Raw genomic sequence first — 22,587 nt, 5'->3', positions numbered from 1 at the left:
TATGGGTCCCTTCCAACTCTGGATATTCTATGATTCTGTAATCTTGGGCAGAGCTGTTACCAGTATCCTCATGTGAAGAGCAGGCAAAACAGATCACCTCCGCCAACGTTTCTGATCCACCTACTAATTTTCTGTTTGGTCTAGAATCAGCCAATTTTCAAGACAAAGAAGTGAGTGAAGACCCAATAGAGCTTATTAAGATTTTTGCTGAGCAGTATTCCATAGATGAGCATTTCCACAAACCATTCTGGTCTGAAACACGGCTAAGAACAATGTAAGTTGTGAGCCATATCGCCTCACGGTTGCAGCCATGGCACAGTGCTGTGTAACAACAAAACCTGAATCCCAGGGCTGCTGTGCCAAATAACCCACCCACCCAGCAATCCTTACAGCTATAAGAGGCTAAAATCTGCCTAGCACGGACAACAATTTAATTAAGAAGAAAGGTACAATATCCAGCCAAGTAAAATCAATCACTTGGATGCTTCCCTTCTCAGTCCACACTCATCTCTGCAGCCAGATGCTACACCCACGGCTTTTGCTCCTGCAGAAGCAGCTCAGGCAGATTTTGGCCTATCAGCCCATGCTAATTTTGGTGAAATGCCCTCACCTGTTTCTTAGCAAGGCACACACTCACAGCAACATTTAGCTTATGACTCTTAGCTAGTCCCCTGAATTTTCCTTTTATTTTCACCTACTGGCTGACCTTTTTTATTAACTCTGCTAAGTATGTGGCTAACTATCAGCTGCAGCAAAACAAAGCAACCCATTCACTTCTCTGTTTGCACTCCATCAGATACAGAACCCATCTGTATTACTTCCTTAGCGTTCACAAGTAACTTTCCTGCAAGACCTTTTAACATCTGTGTCCCCCACATCTGAATCAGCTGCTTTTGTTGACTTGGCAAGGACTCTGCCATATGCTACCAAGAACATATGGTCTAAGCGTGCCTCTTTCTGTTACGAGACAAGGAGAGAAATTCCTCTGTAGAATTTACAGAGCGGAAACAGAGCAGGTCTCTGACACCGCGATTTTTGAGACAAATGCTGACATTTGCTGAGCAGAGATCCTGTGGCACCGAGAGAGGATGAGAGGCAGCAGAGCTCAGAGGTGTGCCCGGGGGTGGGCACCACTGTCCAGGACTGGCTGCAAGATGTGCAAGGTACACAACTGTTGCTATAGGAAATTGATGTCAGTAATGATGATAATGCAGGCATCTGAACCAAAGGAGGGTTACAAAGATGGTGAAGGGTCTGGAGGGCGAGAGGTGTGTGAGGAGCCTGAGCTCCCTGGGTCTGTTGGGCCCGGAGCAGGGCAGGCTGAGGGCAGTCCTCATGGCGGCTGCAGCTCCTCACAGGGAGCCGAGGGGCAGCGCTGAGCTCTGCTCTCTGCGACAGCGACAGGGCCCGGGGGAACGGCATGGAGCTGTGGCAGGGGAGGGGGACTGGGGTAAGGGTCTGCACCAGAGGGCGGTGGGCATGGTGGCTCTCAATCCTGGAGCTCAGGAAGCACTGGGACACTGCTCTCAGACACAGGGTTTGGGGGGTGCTGTGTGAGGACAAAAGTTGGACTCAAGAATCCCTTCCAACCTGGGATATTCTGACTGTGATTCTAAGGAAGGAGCAAGGCTGAGCAATCATTTGGGACAGTGGTGTGATAAACAGACTTCACTGTCAAAGGATGGATGCCAGCGTCAATCAGCGTCAGGCCAATCTCTGACCCTGCCCTGAGCCGACCAGGCCCTGACTGTCCCCGGGGTGTGCACAGGCAGTTCCTCTGAAGTGAGGCACTTGGGTACTGAGCATCTGCTCGGAGGAATGCACACCTCTAACACCTCGGAGCAAGCAGCCTTGCAGCAGGGAATGCCTGCATTGAGGGGCTCGGCATCCACTCCGCAGAGTAGCTACCTGTCAGCAGGCACCTGGGGCTGCGTGTGCCGGTCAGATGGCTGCAGGTGGTCACTGCAAAGCGCTCTTACCCACACCCAGCACACCCAGCTGGGTGAGAGATGGCTTTGGGAGCTCGCAGACACACTCTCTGCCTTCGGATGTTCCTCAATACTGGTGAATCCAAAGGCTGAGACACACTGAGAATGATCAAACAGTCGATTCTGAAGTACAAATGCCTGTCCACAACGCAAGTTTGAAACAAATATTATTTGTGCCATTTGCCAGGGCTGGGCACCTATAACCTTAACCAGTCAGCCACGGGGCAAGGAGGATGCTCTTGGCTTCTTGTCCCGTTGTACCAGGCTTGCAGCACGAGCTGTCGGAGCGGGGACAGAGCGGAACGCAGTGCTGCTCCCCAGCCCGCACCCATCACGTCTCGTCCAACCGGGGCTCCGCGCCCGCAGCCCCGCGCCGTACTGGAGGCCACCAGAAGTTTCCAGCCGGGCCGGGCTCGGCCACCTCCCTCCTCCCCGTCCCTCCCCTTTCCCCTCCTCCGCCGGCCGGCGCCGATTTCCAGACACTTCCAGCCCCGCGCCTCCGCCCCCCCGCTCCCCACGGCGGATAAAGCGGCCGGGCCCGGCCTCCCCGCCCCGCACTCGGCGCATGGCCCGGCTCCGGAATGAGCGCCGCCACGCACTCCCCGCTGTTCCAAACGGAGGGCAGCTCCGAGCCGCTGCCGCCCGGCTGGGAGATCAAGGTAGACCCGCAGACGGGCTGGCCTTTCTTCGTGGACCACAACAGCCGAACCACCACCTGGAGCGACCCGCGCCTGCGGAGCGACGCGGCCAAAGTACGGCGGGGCGGGGGGCGCGGGGCTGCGCTATGGGGCGCTGGGAGGGAGGGAGGCGGGTGGGGGCCCGGCGCTGCGCTGGGGGCTGCCGGGGCCGGGCTGCGGCTCAGCGCGTGGCAATGCAGTGAGGCCAGGAGCTGCCTTTTGTCTCTGACGCACTGCAGTCCCTTTTTTGTGCATTAAATCATCCGATACCTCGGCTCCGGGGTGTTTATTTAAAGTTGGTGAAGTGCACCCGGCCAGCCCCGGGAAGGCTGGGGTGGGTTTTTTGGTTTTTCTTTTTTTTTCGGCTGCGAATGAGCCGAGGCAACGTACAGCGTTTCGAAGTGACGCGACTCAGACTTGTCAAGAGTTGTTTTAGCGTTATTTTTTTTTTCTTTTGGTCTGGTTACGAAGTCTGTTATTTCGCTGTTTTCAGTCTGTAAGCGTGCTCAGAGAAAAGCTGCATCTCAGTCCTAATATGTCCATGGCTGCGGGCAGCGGCCGGTGGGACCCGCAGAGCGGCTTTTTGGAGCCGAGCTCTGAGCTTTCAGAAGTTGCGGCCGTGTGACCTGCATTAACGCAGCGACTGAACAGAAAGTGCTGGAAACTTGAGCTGCACCGCAACTTGCCAGAGTGCTGGAAAAACAAATCCTGTGGGGTTTTCTTGCATTTCTCGGCAAGTAACGCCGCTTTCATCCTGAGTACGCCCGACCTGGCGGCCTCCCCTTTGGTTCTGCAGCCCCGTAAAATGGGCAATGATGAAGCATAATATCGCAGCCCTGGTGGAGGATCTCTGTCCGTCCTCACGACCTAAAATGTCGCCCGTCGCTGCTGTCAGCACGAGGCCCGGGATCGCTCCGCGCTGGACCCCGGCCGGTGCCGCTTGGAGCGGTGCTGGAAGAGGCTGCCTGGACTGAGCGGAGCCACGGCTGGCCCCGAGCCCAGCGCCGGCTCTCAGCTGCCAGGGCCGGCTCCGGCCTGCTGGAAGTCAGCTGGAAGAGCCCAGCTGCTCCCTGGACGTGGAGCGCGTGGAGCTGGCAGCCCGCTGCACGGCAGCCAAGTGCTTTGATCACGGTGACGCGGCCAAGTGAGCGCTGACTGCGGCCGTCGCTTCGCTGCCCTGGCCTGTCAGGGCGAGCCCGCAGCCTGCTCAGTGCGGGCAGAAATCAGTGCTGCCTGGGCTGCCATCTTAGGCAGAACCCCTTCCGTGGGAAAAAAGCCTCTTGTGTGGCACGCAGCAACTAATGGCCATTGGGAGATACTTAGTAACTCCAAAATGTATCCTCAATGGAACTAGTACAACTTCTTCCCCCTTGCCCGAGTCTTGCATAAAAAAAAAAAAAAAAAGAGTTAAAGCACAAAAGAGTATTTTGAGAAACGTTACGTTCTTTCATTTAATTGCCCATTTTATGAGTGCAGGCCGTAAGAGGAAGCTCGGTGTGAAAGCAGCTGGGGGTTGTACAGAGGGAAGGGGCTGTGCTATTTATTCTGTCCTCCCCGGCTCCGGCCAGGTAGCTTTGTGCAGTTGCATTCACACATACAAAGTGCTCTTTGGCATTAAAACAAATTGGAATTAGCAAAACGTAGCCTTTCACCCCCATTCTCAAGTCCATTATCAACTATATAAGTCTGGTAGTAGTGGTAGAAAAAGGCCTTGTTTAGTGTAATTTGGTGATGTGACTATTGAGAGTGGAACAGGGGAATGTGCTTTAACTCATTTTTGGATGCTGCCTTTCTAGTGGTAATGAGGCACCTGCTAACATTGGCTATTACAGCAATAGAAGTATGTTTTTTAGAACCATAAAGCATACTCAAGTAGAAAAGCATGCTATTTATTCAAAGGCTTTTGTTATGGAAATAGCACTTGAAAGTAACCCATTTAAGAGAGGAATCACATTTAAGCTGCATTTGATAATTGCATAAAAACAGGATTTGAAGTGCTCTAATGGATCAGTGCTGTTTTTGAGTGGGTGACTGAAACAAAACAAACTTTCATCCCTATCTGATGTGAAATCTGTGGTAACTAAAAGTGCCTCCCCTCCAGCCAACTTGTGAGGGGAAAAAAAGTTGCACCTACTTCTCAGCTTTTTTTGTGGAATTCACTTTTTTCCAAACAGCCACATCTGTCCCCGCTCACTGTAAACAGAAACACGTGTGCTTTAGGACTGGTCACAGAGAGAAATATTCCAGAGATAGCGTTGGAAGATGGATTTCTGGGTCTTTTGACCTAGTGTTGCTCAAAGGGAAACAAACAAGAAACTTGTGGTGCTAGAAGCAGCAGGTGGCTGTGACCTGGTGAGGCCGTTTGTCAGAGCCCAGAGTTAAGAGTACATGGTTGAATTACTGGATAGTTTCTGAAGTCTTTTTCCTTTCAAATATAGGTGGAAAAACAAGGCATTGACAGCTTCTCAGTTCCCTCATTCTTAGTCTACCTTCAGTGAGAGCTTAGGAGTTTTAGCTGTGATCAGAGAACTGCAAAAGCTGGCTTCATGGTCTGAGACGTGTCTTACCAAGGATGATAGCACAAAGACAAAACGTGTACCGACTCTACTGATACACTGCTTTCTTGATTAAGTATTGACATTATCCAGTGAAACCAGTGATTTTTGTTGATCCCTTTTATGATAGTCTTTATAAATCCTTAATCTGTCTCCAAATATTCCCTCTTTGCAGAGATATAGGCAAAAAGTGAGCTATAGCCCGTAGCAGGGCGATGAGTGGAGCACAGGTCCAAAGCTGACTGAGCTCTTTGAGCTGAGTGATCCAGCAGTGGCACTGTAAGATGCCACGTTTCCCAAACAGTTGGTCTTTGTTGTCTTAATTCAGATTTGCCATCGGTGTAACTATGCTGACTGCAGTAACTGTACCTGTGTAATCAGGTAAAAAGAGAAATGCCTCTTGCAAAGTGTGAACTCATGACAGCTGTTTAAGAGGAACAGAACCACACCTTGGCTTGACGTTGAGCCACGTTGTTTCAATGTGTTCATTGATTCGAGTAGCTCTCTCTTACTTTTCTTATTCAGTTTGGCCTGTTTTAATCTTCACAGAATAACACGTCCCTCCTTTGCACATTTATTAACTGTTCCCAGTTATTTGTATGGAGTCACTGTGACATCAGGCTGGGCTATGGGGACCTTACTGAGGAGGGACAGGAAACCTCTCTTAGCAAATCCAGTGAGAAATAAGCTGTGACTTTGCAGATGACTGAGAGTTATTTACTAACAAAAACATTAAAGCCTCCTGCTAGACTAATGGTTTTTTTTTAAGTGTTTATTTAGTTAATAGCAAGTCATTTAAAAAAAAGTGCAATCAATATCATGAAGCATGCATGTGCATCATTTTACCAAGAAGGTGTTTACTAGCAGTGTCGCTGTTCTTCCTATTTCTTTGTTAGGATTATTGGTTTTTGTATGCTTATGTTTTCCTGTGAACTTGAACTGCTGGAGCTCAGCATGCTTCCTGCACGGTTGCCTTATGATGTTAAATTATTTACTTGGTATTCCCCAAAGTGTTGATAAAAATAGATTCTGTTTGAAGGAAAAAAACAGTAGCAAAGCTGGTGTAAGTATTTACTGATGCCCCTTCCATATGTTGTTTCTACGTGCAGTAAACCCAACGGGAAATGCTGCCACTAAAAATAGACCAGAGGAATTGACTGTGCTGAGCTTCACTGAGCTCACACTGTGGAGATCGATAGCTCACTAATGCCTCAGGTTTGAGACTGTGGCCAGCACAGCTTTCAAGTCTGGGAGCAGTTATAAAAGTGGTCTATTTATTGGTTGCAACAATGACTGCAGAGGCCTAAACAAAGGGGAGGGAAAGCTATCTCAGTCTATTCCTGAGGGGTTCTGTTATTTTGGGGAACGACTAACTGGATCTGTCCTCACCCTTGTGGGTAACTCATGACTCTCTTCTGTCTGCTTCCCCAAATAAGACGTAAGTCACTCAATTCCCATCTCTTTAGGAGTGAACTTATTTTTGAGTGCTGACTTCTCACGTTCAACTTGACTGAAAGGCTTGGTAGACCAAATTAGAAATTGCACTGACATCTCAGTGCAGCCTCTCTGAACCTCTGTGTCTCGCAGTGGTTCACATCAGTGGAAGAATATAAGAACACGTTACACTTTGGATCTTTTACCTGCAGTGCTTTTTACATTACTTATGCTGATAAGTACTCTGTCAGGTTTGTGGTTCACCCACTTCTTAATAAATTAGTCACTGGATTTGAAATGTGCAGTATATAAAAAGCATAACATGTGGAAGCTGCAAGGTAATCAGTAGGGGATTTTTGGACAAAGCCAGTACGCAACCTTCCAAGTTCCATGAAGCTGCTCTAGGTAGTTATTTAAAGCCCCACTCAACAGAACATGGTAAATGGGGAAATAACATAGAGATACCTCAACTAATTTGAAAATGAGGGGTACTAATCTGCTAGTAATGTGCCTGGGCAGTCATGCAACAGGAAAAGTAAGGAAGACACTAATTTCCTGGTTCTGCTCAAATTCAAGTACAGCACACCTTTCATCTAAAGAGAAAGAATACTTGTGCCAGCATTCTGAGCTAGGAATCATATTTTTAACACTTAACCTATACACGGGCATGGCTTTTCTGTACCCACGTACCAAAAATAGAATTGTTCACACTTGAACCATGATAAAGCAGATAACAATCTAATACACTCTGTGGTATACAGACAATATCACTCTCTGGGTAAGTTTCATCTTTTTCCTCTGGCAGCTGTGCCCTCTCAATTATGCCAAGCTAAATATAAACGTAAAATAGAAGAAATGACTTGCTCACACAAATTACGTTATTTAATTACAGATATGAAACATTTGGTTTCCTCAAGCATCTTCAAATGCCTTGCAGAAACTGCTTTTAATATTTGTTTAGTTTTGTTGTTTTATTGTTTTACAGGCAGGAAAATGAGCCGTAGGGTGGTGAAGCAACTTGTGTGACATCACCCACTAGGTCAGGTAGCACGAAAACATGTTTTCATGGCTGATGGCAAAGCCTTATAATTGATAGATAGGGTGCAGGGTAGCTGCTGCTTACAAGAAGTGAGGTCTGGAAACTTGCCTGTCAAATGAATTCTATAGATGAAAATGTAGACCTTTTCTATAACCTACTAAATTCAAAACTGACTCTTCAGTTGTTAACTATTTATCTATTTTTGTGACGCTGTTTGCTTTGTGCTCCCTTCTGTGTTTCAGGCTTCTGGCTTGCAGCTAATCAGGAAAGCAATGAGTTGGCTGCCTGCTTCCTAGGTAAGCAGGCAACAAACAAATAGACAAATGAGGCTCATGATCCTTGCTGAGGAACTTTCTAGTGCTTTAATGGGCTTTCTTTCAAACCCATGTGTAGAAGTCAGCAGGATGGGTGACACCAGCTCCCCTTCTGAGAACTCTTTGCTCCATGCATCAGCCCTTGCTTTTCCAGGACGTGTTCAGTTTGGCCCACCCAATACTTCCTGTGAATGGGAGGTTTCCACTCAGGGGCATAAGGGGCAAGTGTCATCACGTTATGCCAAAAATAATATTTTAGCCCAAGAAAGAATTAGCTTAGTGATCTGAAAAGAGCAGTTTTAATTCCTGAAACAAGGTAGATAGTCCTCAGGATGGCCAATGTGTTTGTTCCAGTAAGGCTCTCAGTTCTGAAAAGCTTGGGTTTAGACATCCTCTTCAATCTTTAATAGTGATTATTTGTTTCTAATGACATCATTGTGCTCCATCAGTCAAAGCATACATTAATGTAATACCTGTAATTATCATACAATCATGTTGTATTATACAAGAGAGAACAAAAGGCCTATTTGCCTACACATGTGTATGTTATGAAATAAAAGGCAGCATTCAGCAAATACAACATCAAAAGCAGCTCACTGTATAAATAGGTTGCATGCTGTGACTGACACGAAGGTCTACTGAGACAGCTCGTGAGGCTCAGCTTATTCATGGTTTCCTTCTGTCATTCGCTAATGATATCTTGCTTAAATACCTATGTGCTCAGTGTATCTATATTCAGGCTGGACATTAGGTAAAACTTCTTTTCTGAAAGAGTGGTCAGGCGCTGGAATGGGCTGCCCAGGGAGGTGGTTAGGTCATCATCTCTGGAGGGGTTCAGGAAATGTGTAGATGTGGTACGAAGGAGCGTGGTTTAGTGGGCAATATTGGTGATAGGTGGACAGTTGGACTAGATGATCTTGGGGGTCTTTTCCAACCTTAATGATTCTGTGATTTGAGCACAATCTGTGCTCAGCAGAATATGAATGTAAAAACCTTCACTGCTTGAAATGGCAGTGGGAAGCTACGGGTCAGTGCTGAGAGCAAATGACTCTCTACCATGCCATGTGTCTCGTTCCCCAAGAAGTATTAATGAAAAGCACTTTCTGATAATGTTGTACTAAGTATAAAGCACTCTTTAGTACTTTGATCAGATTACAACAAATACATGGACTTGCTGACTTCCATCAGTAGCAAACCAAAATTACACTGCCCTTATCTAGTTAGTACAACAGAAAAGGGGGAACATTAGTGTGGCTGAAAGTGAAACACAAGTGGATAGGGAATCCAGTTGTAATAGTGAATGGTTTGCCTTTCCATGAAACTTTTTTTTTCTTGTAAATAAAACTGGTACACCATTCTTAGATTTGAATATAAGAAAATATTAGTGTTTATTTCGTGGCCATTTCTGACTTGAAAGCAGATTGGAGTATATCTGGAATGGAAACTTAGTTGTCATATTTCAGTCGCTTTTATGATATTGTTGAGTCCTGTTCAGAAAGAACAGAATCGTAGTACCCCCTGCTTCCTGAAATCTGGGCATGGCATCACAGGATGCGTGCTGTCCTATCAGGTTTTGTCAGGTACTGGCACTTTCGCACTCACTGGAGCAACCAGGTTACTCTTATTTGCATGATGCTCTTTAAGGCAGCAACTTAAAAGCTCAGAACCATACTGAAGCCAGTAGACTTTCTGCTTGCATACAGAAAGAGACACGTTCTCTTGGTAATGTTTGCAAAATTTGTGTTCCTTTGCTAGATAATATTTACAAAACAAGTGAAAAAACTAAATATTTGTACTTGTTGCTCTGCAACAGCTGTGAAGGTGCTGTGTGTATAATATGTTCTTGAGAACTGGATTTACTGTATTATGAATAGTGTCTGTACAGTTTAAGAAATGCCAGTGTGTGATGGGAACTTGTTTTTGAACCTTTTCTGTAGCACATTGTGGAGTCTGAGGAATGAAAAGCATATTTCACAGGCAGCTTCAAAAGGGAGATTCCAAGTTTGTTACAGGTTTTCTAGCCATCTCATTTGCATGTAGAATATTGTGACCAGTTTTGTTATATGGGTACAGCCGTCTAGATGCCTTTAATAGCAGTTTGCTAGCGTAAGCAGTGAGTGCACTTGCAGGTTTCTGTGTTTCAGGAACAACATTTGAACAGTCATTGTGGCACGTTGGGTCGCTGTCCATTCTGGACAGGCAGCACAGCTGTTCAGGGAACTTTGTTGCAAGTTGTCCCTCTGGATCTCTCTGCATTTTCCTGCAGTGGCACACAGCTTACAGTCTGTGCCCAAGTTTGAGGATTTTAGTGTTGTTCCTGGCCGTGCCCTTCCCGTGGAAGCCAAGTGTAGGATGTGGGGTATGAAGTGTTTTTTCCAGTTGCACAACTCGTGCTGGCTGCACCTTTATTTATCGTGGCGATGACCTCACAACAGAAGCAATGTCCCCTTCGCAGGAGGTGTGATCGCTGCGGCCCCGCACTTGTGTATGCAGAGAGCAGTGCGTGCACCTGCTCTCCACTGAGCAGCCAAGAGGACTCCCTGTTGGTTTTGGCATCAGTGCCTGAAATAGTGGATTGCATCTGAGTTCCTGGTGTTGTTGCAAGCTACCTGTGGTGTAGGCCAGGGCTGTTAGCATCTCATAGGGCTTCCTGGGGGGAATTCTGGTATTTTTGTACTTCTTTCATTTGGGGGATTCTGTCCCTTAAATACAGTGTATGACCACAGCCTGGACTCCTGTAAGGTTGACTGCCAGTTCAGGGGAACTTCATTATTCTACTGCTTAGAATTATTCTCAATTTCAGCATAAAAATGCTTCTCACTTGGGGAGAGGAGGGGAATTATTTCAGCTTTTTATGCAGTAATAGGAGTTATATTCCTGTATATTTTCTTTGTATTTAAGCTAGAACTAAGGCTTTTAATGCAAATAAAAAATATAGCCAATAAATTCAATGTTAACTCTGGACTTGTATAGATAACACACTTGTTAACCTATCAAGCAAAAGCCACGTTTGTTAGCAAATAGAGACCAAAAATAGACAGAATTCTAGCTCCCTGACCTGGCTGTGCTGTGAAATTTAAGAATTAAAGCATTCAGAAAATTCACATGTCCTTTCTCTTGGTGTTACCTGGAGAGATTTCCAGAGCCTAGTTCCACTCCCCTTTGTCACTCTATCCCCGGACACACCCCAGTTTCTCCTGCAGTCTTCCAGAACCAGTTTGTCAGGGCTGGAAACGCTCATCTCCCCCACACAAAATAGCGTGGCTTTCAGCAAAAGTAAAAAGTTGTATGTGGGATATCAAGATCAGTGCGCATAAGCTGTTGTACTGGATCCTGGTTTAAAAATGAGCCTGAACCTCTTGCAGCCATCTGACTGAACCAGGAGCCTTTCTAGTCTGCAGGCACTGTGTTGCAGTGGCATTCCCCAGTGTGGGGTGTTTCAAAACACTAATTTTGCAAGTTCATCGACTTGGGAAACTGAAGAGAGAGAGGGAATAGAAAAGGAGGAATGCTGAGAATGTGGTGATACAAACTGGCCAACGTCAGCAGCTGTTGATGGAATTAAATCTTAATTAGAATCATAGAATTGCTCAGGTTGGAAAAGACCTTCAAGATCATCAAGCCCAACCACAACCAAACCATACTACCCTAACTCTAACAACCCACCGCTCAATCATGTCCCTGAGCACCACGTCCAAATGGATTTTAAACACGCTTAGGGATGGTGACTCAACCACCTCCCTGGGGAGCCTGTTCCAGTGCTTAACAACCCCTTCTGTAAAGAAGTTTTTCCTGATTTGCAACCTAAATCTCCCTTGGTGCAACTTGAGGCCATTTCCCTTTGTCCTGTTACCAGTGAGAAGAGACCAGCCCCGCTCTCACTGCAATCACCTTTCAGGTACTTGAAGAGAGCAATAAGGTTTCCTCTCAGCCTCCTCTTCCCTGGACTAAACAGCCCCAGTTCCTTTAGACACTCCTCATAGGGCATATTCTCCAAGCCCTTCACAAGCCTTGTTGCCCTTCTTTGGAAGGAATTATGTGTTGAAGGGAACAGTGTGGGACTGGAAGAACAACTGTGATGAAAACACCTCTCCCAAAGCTGTGATCTGTCTGCCTCAGAGCTACTGGTGGTGGAAGAAAGGGAAAAATGGCATTTCTTGATTAGCTAAAGGCTGCTCCTTATGACTGTACTGTTCAGCAGCAACAACAGAAAAACCCCAAACCTCCTGACTACAGGGGAAAAAAGCCTGGAACAAAGAACCAGCTCTAAAAGCTAACTTTCCACAGGAAGAAGCATAGGCTGTCTGAAGCTGTAAGAATAAATGATGAATTACAAAAGTGTAGCTTATGCTGTGGTTCTTAAAGAGGAGCCTGTGCTTCCATTTGGAAAAAAAAAAAGTGCTAAACTTGCAAGAAGTTCACTTTGGACATAAACTGAATTGTTTAAAAAGTAGTTCAACTTGATTTTTTTTCTTTGGTTTTGGGCTGCTTATTTTGCTTTCTTTACCAGTGCTGAACTTGCAGAAGCAGATCTGTCAGGGTGCCGGGATGGCTCAAAGTCAGGGCAGTGTAAAGGGGCTGAAAATGAAGATAAAGGGGAGGGAGCCAGGCTCCTGGGAAGGACTTTGTGGCAGCAGGGGGAGTGGGACACTGAGTGTTGAAGTGTTGGTGATTATTTATTATTTAGTACAACTCCAGAAGACTGAAGGGCTTGTCCCCAGGTGTAGCAGCTCAGAACGCTGCATACCCATTTCTTGCTAGGGCACGGTACGTGTTGCTGGCCCACCCAGCCCCTCTACCTCTCCCAGCATTGACCCTTCCTGCAGGGAGCCTGACAATGCTCAGTGTGAGTGCAACTTCTTTTTATAGCTGTGGGAGCTGTGCCTATAGGTGGGCTGCAGCTCTCTGCTTACACCCTAGCCTCCTCCCACCGCTTGGGAGCCTGTGCTGAGCAGCTGGTGCGAGCGGGTGCAGAATGCATTGAGTCAGCACTAGGCAGCAAGGTGCTTCTTCCGACCGTCGAATCATCAGTTTCCCTCAGTGCAAGGCAGCTTGTGTGGCTCCATGCTCGGTGGAGCTCTGACATGGCCCCGTGTTGTTACTTGCTGAGTGTATCTCAAACTTACTTTCTGGCAAATTCTGGCATAACCATGCGTCCCTGCAGATGCAGAGAGAAATGCGTGCTGGCAGCACTGCACGTTCAGGACTGTGCTGGGGGCATCACGGATGATGTGGAACTGGCAGATAATTGTCAGTCCTTGGTGTCCTGAGGCACCAGAGCAGTCTGTGTTCAGCAGCTGTGAGCAGCTTCCCGGTGGAGTGAATTGAAAATGACTCATCTGGCCGCGGTGGCTCCTGGTGCAGAGCTGGGCATGAGGTCATCCTTGTGCTGTAACTGGAAAAGCCAGCCGCGTTCCTGCCCTGCGAACTTTCTAGGCCTCTCCTTTGTCCCTCCTTCAGAATTTTTCCTTTGCTTGCAGGGGATTTCGAATCAGCAAAGGCAAGAGCTTCTGTCTTTAAATTTCTTCCTTTCTGTACTTATCTTTATTTTATAAATGGACCTGAATAATAACATTAATTCTCTGCAGTTTTCTCAGAAACTGGTTTTAAAGAGATATTGTAAAAGAGGAGGAATATTCAGTCTTACTGGTAAAATAGTTAATTGTTAATATATTGATTCATTAAAATGTGCAGAAGCTACGTAAACTAAATATTTTTGCCGCTCAAACACCCCTTTAAAAATAGGGTTTCTAGCACTTGTACCATATGTCCCCTTATTAAATTCTCCTCTTACTGAATAATGACATTACCCTCTGAATGACAGAGGTGCTTGTTACATGATCCGACTTAGAGATACATCTGGAACTTGGCCCTAGCTGGGCCTCAAAATAGAATGACCGATGGAGGAAGAACTTAATAGAGGACTTGTGAGGGATCTTGGTACAAAGCACTTCCCCCTTGCCAGAGCTTTGACATTGTCCAGTGAGTGCACTTAGGCAACGCAGGAATTAATATTATCTGACCTTCCAGCATTTTCCTCTTCATTAATGCTATCCTGTCAGTATCTGCCGAAGTGGATCCTCTCTTGGCTGTAAGCGAGTATCTTCTTCAGAACGAAGCAGCAGTAACTCTAGGTAGGCAGTAGGAAGTACAATACCAACAAATACTGCTTTTCCGATGAGATAAATCTTGTATGTTTCTTTTCTGCTGTTATCTGTAATCCAGGGTGGATTTGAAGGGGTGCTAAGGAAACATCTCTGGTCCCTCAAGTTCTCATTTCATTAGCATGGTGTCACCTGAGGCAGCTGGACTCGTGGCTGTGTGCAAGTAACGAGTGCTACAGAAAAACCCTGTTGTAATGTGGTATTTTAGTGCCTCATCTAGTATTTACCAGCTCTGGGGGTGAAAGGCTCATAACTAATTGGTGTTCAGCTTCCTCTCTCCTGCCTGCTGACCTGGCACAGACCTGAGGAGCTGAGCTTCTCGTGCCTGGCTGATGCTGCTTTTAGACAGACCTTCATGGCAGCTTTCTTACGTGCTATGTTGAGCCGAGCTACCAGCAAATGCTATGTGATGTTTTTAATTTCTAGGATGGCCAGTCATCAGCGAACGGCCCATCTCAAGATAGTCCCAGGCAGCTGCCAACACGGGAAGGAAACGTGGTTTACCCCAAGCTCCGGGCTGGCTACATCCCCATCCCAGTCATCCACGAGGGCATCGACAGCAGACAGCACCCATACTTTGCCGCTCCGCAGCCCGGCGTACAACGGTACAAAGCAGAAGCCGTGCCCACCGCAGCGCAGGCACAGCCGCCACTGAGGGGGGCCTACGCCGGCCACGAGTCCCCTCCAAGGGGACCAGCTGAGGCTTCCCAGGCAGATAAACAATGTGGACAGACAACAGCAGCTGCAGCAGCCCCAGCTCCAGCGACACACGGACCTGAGGTAACTCGTCAGTACTGCTAGGGTGTGTTTGCATTGGTCTTTGCGGCCATGTATGACCTGAATGTTACACGAGTAGTTTATCCTTTGGAAAGCCAAACCTGCCACAGGATTACATTTTCCCAATACTTCCAGAGTGTTGAAATACAAAAGTGCTCAGTCACTTCAGCATAAATATTTAACGTGTTTCTGGCATTGCCAGCTTTTGACGTCAAGTGATTTCCGCAGAAACAAACGTGTGGAAATTTCCTTTGTAAAAGAGCCTGTGAGTGGCACAGGTACTCCTGCAGCAGGTGAGGGGTGCTGCAGGGCTCGTAGTGGTTACTCTGCAAGCTGGGAACGCAGGCAAATCTCCTGCATTCTGTACTGTGGGAAACAGAGCTGAGCAAGGGGAGAGACACAAAAATACAAGTGGCCAGTGAGCAAACAGCTTGGGCCGCTTCAGAAATGGTGCTGTTCGGCTTTCCAGTTAAATACTCTGTTTTTATTAAGTGTATTGACTTGCAAATACAGCTTTACAAGTGAATTGTGAAATATTTTTGTCCTTAAGTTGTATGTTAGAATACATTAACTGCTTTAAAAAGAGTCACCCTGCTTGCTTTGCTTTTCAGAAGATAGGATTTTGGCTTGTCTATTACCTGCTGACAATTAGCAGAAGTGGTATTCTCGTAATACACTGAAGCACTAATCTCACTTCTATTTGAAGTAAAATAAGCAGGAAATTGAGCCTCTATCAGTCTGAAAATACACCACGAAGTTTTCATGTCAGCAGTGGCAGCTATTTCTCTAAAACGTGTTCTTGTGTCTGAACAACGCAATTAAAATTCTGTTTGCAGCTTTCCTGGTGGTCTCAGCTATCACTGCCTTATTCAAGCAGTGCAAGGATGGAAGTTCTTCCTTCTCTCAAATTAATACAGTTGGGAATATAATTTGTATTACATGCAGAATTGCTTCAGAAAAGTCTTCTGCATCTCATGTGCTCTGAGATAACTGCTGAGGACTGGAGAAGCTGCTGTCACAAACTTAGGTAGCATGGGCACTTGCTGACCAGGGCACTAACACAGTAGTGCTGGTGATACGTACGATACGAAAAAGCAGCACTTATTTGTAGCTGCTGAGCTTCATAGGCAGCAGAGGTGAGCAGTTGACTAGCACCAAAAGACATCTTGTTACCCTATCCTCTCCCACCTTGCCTGCCTATTTATTGCTTCCAGCTCCATTGTCTTGCTCTCCCTTTTGTGCTAACTCTAGTCTTACCTGGCTTTTCACTGAGCTATGGAATAAACCTTTCAGGAAATAATTTTTTTTCTCTCCTTCATGGGTTTAAGTATAGAGAATAGTCCGTCAGCTGCTGGAGTTGGTGCAAAGTAGGTGAGCTGATGGACTGGCACAGCAGGAGGAGAGAGGGAGTGAGCTGTGAGCAAACACACTGCCTTTCCCTAGATGCTGCAGAACCATAACCTGAAATACCAGGAGCTGGATCGTGCAGCATCCCCAGTGCTTGCTCCTGCTAACAGCAGATCTAGTGCAGAGTACTATAGTGCTAGTGCAGCTATTGCTGCTGGGGCCAACAGGGCTGATGTGCTGGAAGGTCTCATGGGGGAGTGAGAGGTGAAGGGGCATTAGCCACATGTAGCAGGCTTTGGCAGTGCACTAAATTACATGCTTAAAAAAAGAGAATAAATCTGTTAGCACGAGTGGGATCAGAAGTCTGAACTTTGTGTGACTCTGAGTGGTTTGTTTTTTGTCTGCAGCGCATAATGTGTTCGCTTAACTTTAGTTTGCCTCACATTTAACAGGTTTAGACAGGAATAGCCGTGTAAAAACAGCAAACATTCTGACTGAGCATCCACTCCCTGCTTACTTGAGGGCTGGGAATGCTGTAGCTCAGGTTACTACTTGTTATAATGATGCTCTCTTGACTTCTGTGGTTTGTCTAGTGAGGCAAAAAAAAAAAAAAAAAAACACACCAAAACAACAACCAAAAAACCAAAACAACACAAACCCAAACCAAGGAAGTGGATCTTTTGCATGTGGGAAACACAAGTTCAGTTTCCATTTCTCTTTGGAAATGAAAAGTGCTATGAGCCAAAACGGTTAATTTAATAATGGATTTTGTTTTCATGGCAGCCTCAATCTCCTGGAGCTTCTGATTCTCCAACGGTTTCCCCTCAGTCGTCTGGCAGATCCAATTCAGGAAGCCACCAGCTTCCTCGTGGCTATATTTCAATTCCTGTGATCCATGAAAATATCCAAAGGCAACCACCGCAAGGCTACCATCAGGCCCAGAAGACACACTACCCTGCCCAGCAGAGCGAATACCAAGCCCACCAACCAGTATTTCCCAGAATTCAACCAGATGACAGGGAGCCTAAGACAACACGAGCACAGTCTCCATTCAGAGCCTCTCAGAGAGGTGCATCAAGCCGTGAAAGTTCACCTGCCAGAGTTACCACCCAGCAGATACAGCCCCCAACTCCCAACATAGTAAAGACAGTTATAGACAGACCTCAGGTATGTAGAGTGGGGAGGGTTATTACCTGCCACTTATCTCTGCTAGCCATACTGGGCTAGAGCTGAAACAGTGGCTCATACCCAAAGGTACATGAAAGCACATAAAGCATTTCTAAAACTTGCTGAGATCCTGAGATAAGCTTGCATCAAGCCATCTTTCCACCTATCAGGATTCTGAAGTCTTTGGATTGCTGAAATACATTAAGCAAATCACTTCTAGTACATGATTTGATTTTCCTCTCCTCAGAGTATAATTTCCTGTAATTACTCTGAGGTCAGTGATATTGCATTATGCTACCGAGAAGCCAATCAAGTCCATAGGATTTGTGGCATCTGTAAATAGACCTCGTTAATGTCTCAGAACCACTTAGGAGAGCATCAAATGCACAGAGTAATTTTAGTTATGGAGAAAGAGAATCGGCAAAATTTAATCTTAGCTTCTTATTCCTTCTACATGTTCATAGCTAAATATTCTGGAACAACAATTTTCTAACTTCAGAATAGGAAAGTTCTACCTGCTTAATGATTTTCTAAGTAACTGAGGACTAGGCTTATACTTGACTGATGTGTGTATGTTATACTGGCATTTCAAATAACTCTTCATCCATATAATGAACTAATACGTTTCGCAGTAAGTATGACTCCTGCTTCCTCTTCCCTACTTCTACCGCTAAGTGCCTATTTCTAGCGTTCCATATTGCAGGTAATAATATTTGGTGTTCCCAGTTCAGAGATATAAAAACTTGCTTAGATTTTTAAAATGCCGATTGCTTTGTTGAAACTGATCTTATAAGGTTCCTGCAGGCTCTTCAACTGAGAATACTTCATAACCAGAGGAAAAAATAATAAGGAAAAAAGACCGAAACTACACACCCCTCCTCTTCCAGCAACATTCTATTAGTAAATAGTCTCCATAGCAGCAGGGAGGACTCAATCTTGATTCAAATTGTAAATAAAAACACTTGAGAAATGTGAGCTGTAAATCTACCTCTTTTGGAACAATACTTGATGCTGGTTGCTGCCTTTCATAGCATATATTTTTTTCATGTTAAAACAAAAAAAATTTTACCCAAACTACAGTTAGAAGTCCTGTGAGTCAAGAATTCTTCAACATTGTTCAAGTTGTCTTCTACTAGGAATTCCCTAGTATGGAAGGGGGAGGGGTAACATATAAAAACAACCCTCTTCAGAGATTCCACGCTGAAAATGACAGGAGCAGAATTAGTTGAGTATTCTTGAAAACCAGGTGTTAGGACAAAACAATAAAGATTTCATCGTTGATGACCTACAGCTTGTAATGTTAGTTTCTCTTTAGAGGGTGAGAATTTGAGCTCCCTAAACAAATCTAATATTTAATGGGTAAAACAGTGTCAGTGTGGGCCAGTGTACATGGCTTGAATACAAATGTGTGTTATGTTATTTTAGCTAAATCCATGAGAGCTAAATCTACCACCTTTCCAAAAATCATGTACAAACACAATGGGTAAGTGAAGGAGGTGGCAAAACAAGGAAAACACAAATCTCAGGAATTCCATTTTTCCAGTAAGATTTCAACTCTCCTATCAGTTTTAAGAATTTTCTGACTTGATGAGTGTTATATCTCTAGCAAGCATACTGACTGTCTCCAGTAACTATGGCCTAATAAGATTGACAAAATAACCTTTGCATATAAAGCTGTGAAGATAAATGACTGAAAATAAGCACTAACAAAAACAATTATCTTGAAAGTGGGAAAATGAAATGAGAATAGCCCAAGATGAGCTTAAAACCTAGCAAAGTACTGCTAGCTTTTCAAGAAATACTAGCTCTTACTTGCTGACACACTAAGAATGAAATGTTGATGATGCTGAAGACAGCTGCTGAAATCTTATTTCAGTCATGCTAGAGCTTTGCTGTAAGGTCCTATCTTATAAAACTGCTTGTAGGGCTGGTTTCAGTAGGCATAAGCAGAGTTTAATGGGTTGTAGTTTAGTATTTTTGAGAACTGATTTGTGTTGGTACTCACTGCAATAGTCTGAAAGCAGTACCTATAATATCTTGAGCACAGGGCTTCTTGTGGTTTAGAAACCTCAAGTTCAGCACTGCACAGAAAAGAGTACATAACTAAAATTCACAGCTAATTGAGGGTAACAAGAGCAGTGTGAAACAAGACTCCTGTTGGGCTCGAAGGCCTTGTAGCTCTGCTTAAGTCCTCATTATGTGGATGGTGCTTTAGGGAGCAAAAGAGGAGGCTCACAGCCTTCTTACACCTGCCACAGCTGAAAGTTGGATGGGCAAAACTAGAGGTGGTAACAGAAAAAGGAAGATGGGGAATCTATCCGATCTCTGTTCCATCTGCTCTCATTCGTATTTTTAGCTCTCTCGCTCTTTTTGCTCTTACTGGACCACTCTAAGACGTAAGGCAACGGGGAAATGTAGCTTGGAGTACTTTTGCCAAATGCCTGGCAACAATCTCTAATGTACTTGCTATATCTAAGCATTAAGTCCTTGATTTTTAAGAGCATCTGGTGGCTTTTATGGGTACTCCAATTTGAGATAGCTTGAATGGCCTAGATTTCAGAAGAAAAGATACTGACACCTCCTGAAAATCAAGGTGTTTTTCTAGATTTCAATTTGAGTACCTGCAGTTAGGAACCTTTCCTAAAAAATCTTGGACTAAACTTTTGATTTTTGTCATTTTATCACTTGTTTTTAGAAAGAAATAAGGAGCATTGTTGGCTGTGTTTCAACACAAACTTGTCTTCCTCACCAGGTTTCTCAGCAACAAGTCCCACCTCAAGAGCCACCAAGACCATCTCCACCACCTGAAATCAAAACTGAAACCAAGACAATCCCACCACCTGAAACTGAGGTGCCTGCAACGTATATTCCAATTCAGGTCACCCACCAAGAACCAGATTCTAAACTACCACCTCAGAAGCCTCCAGCCATGGCAGAGAAAGCTGATAAAAAGGTTCCCTGTTCAGCTAAGCCTGTTCCTCTGCAGGAAAGGCCTGCTCCTGAAGAAACTGTGACACCGAAGACAATGGAAACAGCAGAACCTCAAAAGCATCCTGGAGTTTTGAAAGTGGAGGCAATTCTGGAGAACGTACAAATGCTTGAGCAGGCAGTCGACTCCTTTGAAGGCAAGAAAACTGACAAAAAGTACTTGATGATTGAAGAGTATTTGACCAAAGAATTGCTAGCCCTAGACTCGGTGGACCCCGAGGGTCGTGCGGATGTGCGTCAGGCCAGGAGAGATGGTGTAAGGAAGGTCCAGAACATTTTGGAAAGACTTGAACAGAAAGCAGAAGATGTCCCAGAACCAGCTCAAGTTGATGGACTTCCGCCAACCTTGCCAGAGCCTAAGCCACCACAGGAAATCATGGAGATTGAACCTGTGGTAGTTAAGAGCAAGGGAGATACCAGTAATAAAGATGCTAAAGAGGAAACCAAAATGGAAAGACATCAGCCTGAAACTAAGGAAGAAGTGTTTACCAATCTGACCACCACAACAAACACATCCAATAATCCAACCGAGCCATAGCCATGTGCTGAAACTAAAATCTCTCAGACTTCGTAACTTAAAGTGTGTTTAAGTGAATTTTAAGTTGCATGCATTTCCAGAGCTCTTTTCAACTGGTTTTTAATCAACATAGCAGCTTGGGACGCAGTAAACACTTGTGGGGAAGGAGGGAGTTAGAAAGAAAGTAATGCATTTATCCTTTATTCTTACACTATGTAAAGACATGTTCTCAAAAACAAACTCTGTACATTAATCTCTTTTAGATCTGCTGAGTGGAAAAAAAAAATAAAAAGAAAAGGAACAACTTTGGGGTTAATACTGATGTGTGTTGTTTAGGATGTATTCTTCTGCAGGTGATTTTTGTACGATCAAAGGCCTGCGTTGTTGGAATACCAGTCCTTCTTTAAGTGTAGCCACTCATGTAACAGTAATGTTTTTATTTGTAATGTTCACAGTTGGGCACTTTAAGCAGTGGTGGATAGAAAGTGTGTAAGAAACTGTAGGGATATTTATATGTGTGCAGGACTTCAATGCTATATTTTAAGAGGGAAATAAAATAATATAGAAGCCTAATTTAGTCCTGTGATTTTATGAGCTGGAAATGTAAGGGCAGCAATCGGTTTCAAATGCACTCTTCTAAACAGAGATTTCTGTTTGTACATCATTATAGCTGAAGTCTGAGAGCTGCTTTCTCATGAAATGTGCCTTTCTCCATTCAGTTGCTTCCTTTTAAATTTCTCTGTTCTATCGTGTATGTGGATTGAGTAAAGAATTTGGCTTTTTTAAAATCTCCTGTTCTCCCTCTTTCCTGGGAGTTAAAAGTCAAAAGTAATTTGCTGGTGTCTTACAGTAACTTACTTCTGAGTATTTTAACTTGTTCTGTGCAGTTATTAGCCTTTTACTAGCACTACTTCTGCATTTCCAGCCAAACACACTTTATTTTGTGGAACACTTTGTATTCATTTCCAGCTAAAGACACTTTGTACTCATAGCATGAGTAAGAGGCAATGCTCTCAGTTCATGAACAGTTGAAGCAGTTGGTGGTTGGTTTAACTGATTAGCAACATGCAGTTAATCAAGGAACATAAAACATACTTGAGGTTTCATCCATGTAAAATGAAAGCAGAATGATTGCAAGTGAGGAAGGAGCCTTAACCAAACTCCAGAAATTACCTTTGGCTTTCATTTGTAAAATGAACAAATCTCTTTTTACATTATAGCTTATGTTAACAGCATATGAAGAAAACTTTTATATAGATGCTTAAAGCAATTATAGTCTGAATCATGGAGTTCGATTGGAAATTAGTATTAAACCCATCTGAATACCTGGCTTTAAGGTTGGGACAGGTCATCTAAAACTGCTGCTTTTTCTTTTAACAGAACAATAAGTGTTTTTGAATAACAAATGGACTACGAGGTGCCTGCTTAATTGAAGGTGGAACGCTGATGCTTCTTTTAGTTTCATTTTGATAGTCAACACCATGTAAAAATACACAATGTCTTGTAACCGTTTGGCTCCTCTAGCTTTTGGAGCAGTGTTGCAGACATTCCAGCAGAAGAGGTGTGAAAGTTCATCCGCCTGCATAATTCTTGTATGAACTCACTTCGGTGACACATTCC

The 22,587-nt window shown here is 44.7% G+C and overlaps 1 protein-coding gene and 1 long non-coding RNA gene across 3 annotated transcripts in view; one reads left to right on the top strand and one right to left on the bottom strand.

Annotated features, from left to right (window-relative positions):
• LOC110399974 overlaps nt 1-22,587 on the bottom strand; it is a 51,583-nt gene that overhangs the window by 9,358 nt on the left and 19,638 nt on the right. The gene's annotated exons all lie outside the window — the stretch shown is intronic.
• BAG3 (BCL2 associated athanogene 3) lies at nt 2,469-21,540 on the top strand. 2 transcript variants are annotated; one of them, XM_021399480.1, is made up of 4 exons: nt 2,470-2,740; nt 14,598-14,951; nt 17,079-17,462; nt 20,215-21,540. In XM_021399480.1, exons 1-4 carry the CDS (start codon nt 2,570-2,572, stop codon nt 20,986-20,988), a joined length of 1,683 nt encoding a protein of 560 aa, XP_021255155.1. In that variant the 5' UTR covers nt 2,470-2,569; the 3' UTR covers nt 20,989-21,540. The 2 variants fall into 2 exon arrangements, with proteins under 2 accessions (XP_021255156.1, XP_021255155.1); XM_021399481.1 differs by lacking the exon at nt 17,079-17,462 and having other exon boundaries at nt 2,469-2,740.

Source organism: Numida meleagris, chromosome 5 (assembly GCF_002078875.1).
Source record: "Numida meleagris isolate 19003 breed g44 Domestic line chromosome 5, NumMel1.0, whole genome shotgun sequence".
Lineage (NCBI taxonomy): Eukaryota > Metazoa > Chordata > Aves > Galliformes > Numididae > Numida > Numida meleagris.
The sequence above is the reverse complement of the archived record's forward strand: the minus strand, read 5'-3'. Positions and strand labels throughout refer to the sequence as shown.

Bases quoted from the DNA above. Each gene is read 5' to 3' on its own strand.
- BAG3 (XM_021399480.1), top strand. From the start codon at position 2,570: ATGAGCGCCGCCACGCACTCCCCGCTGTTCCAAACGGAGGGCAGCTCC. The intron at 2,741-14,597 runs GTACGGCGGGGC...TTTAATTTCTAG, and splicing joins TGCGGAGCGACGCGGCCAAA to GATGGCCAGTCATCAGCGAA. The intron at 14,952-17,078 runs GTAACTCGTCAG...TTTTCATGGCAG, and splicing joins CAGCGACACACGGACCTGAG to CCTCAATCTCCTGGAGCTTC.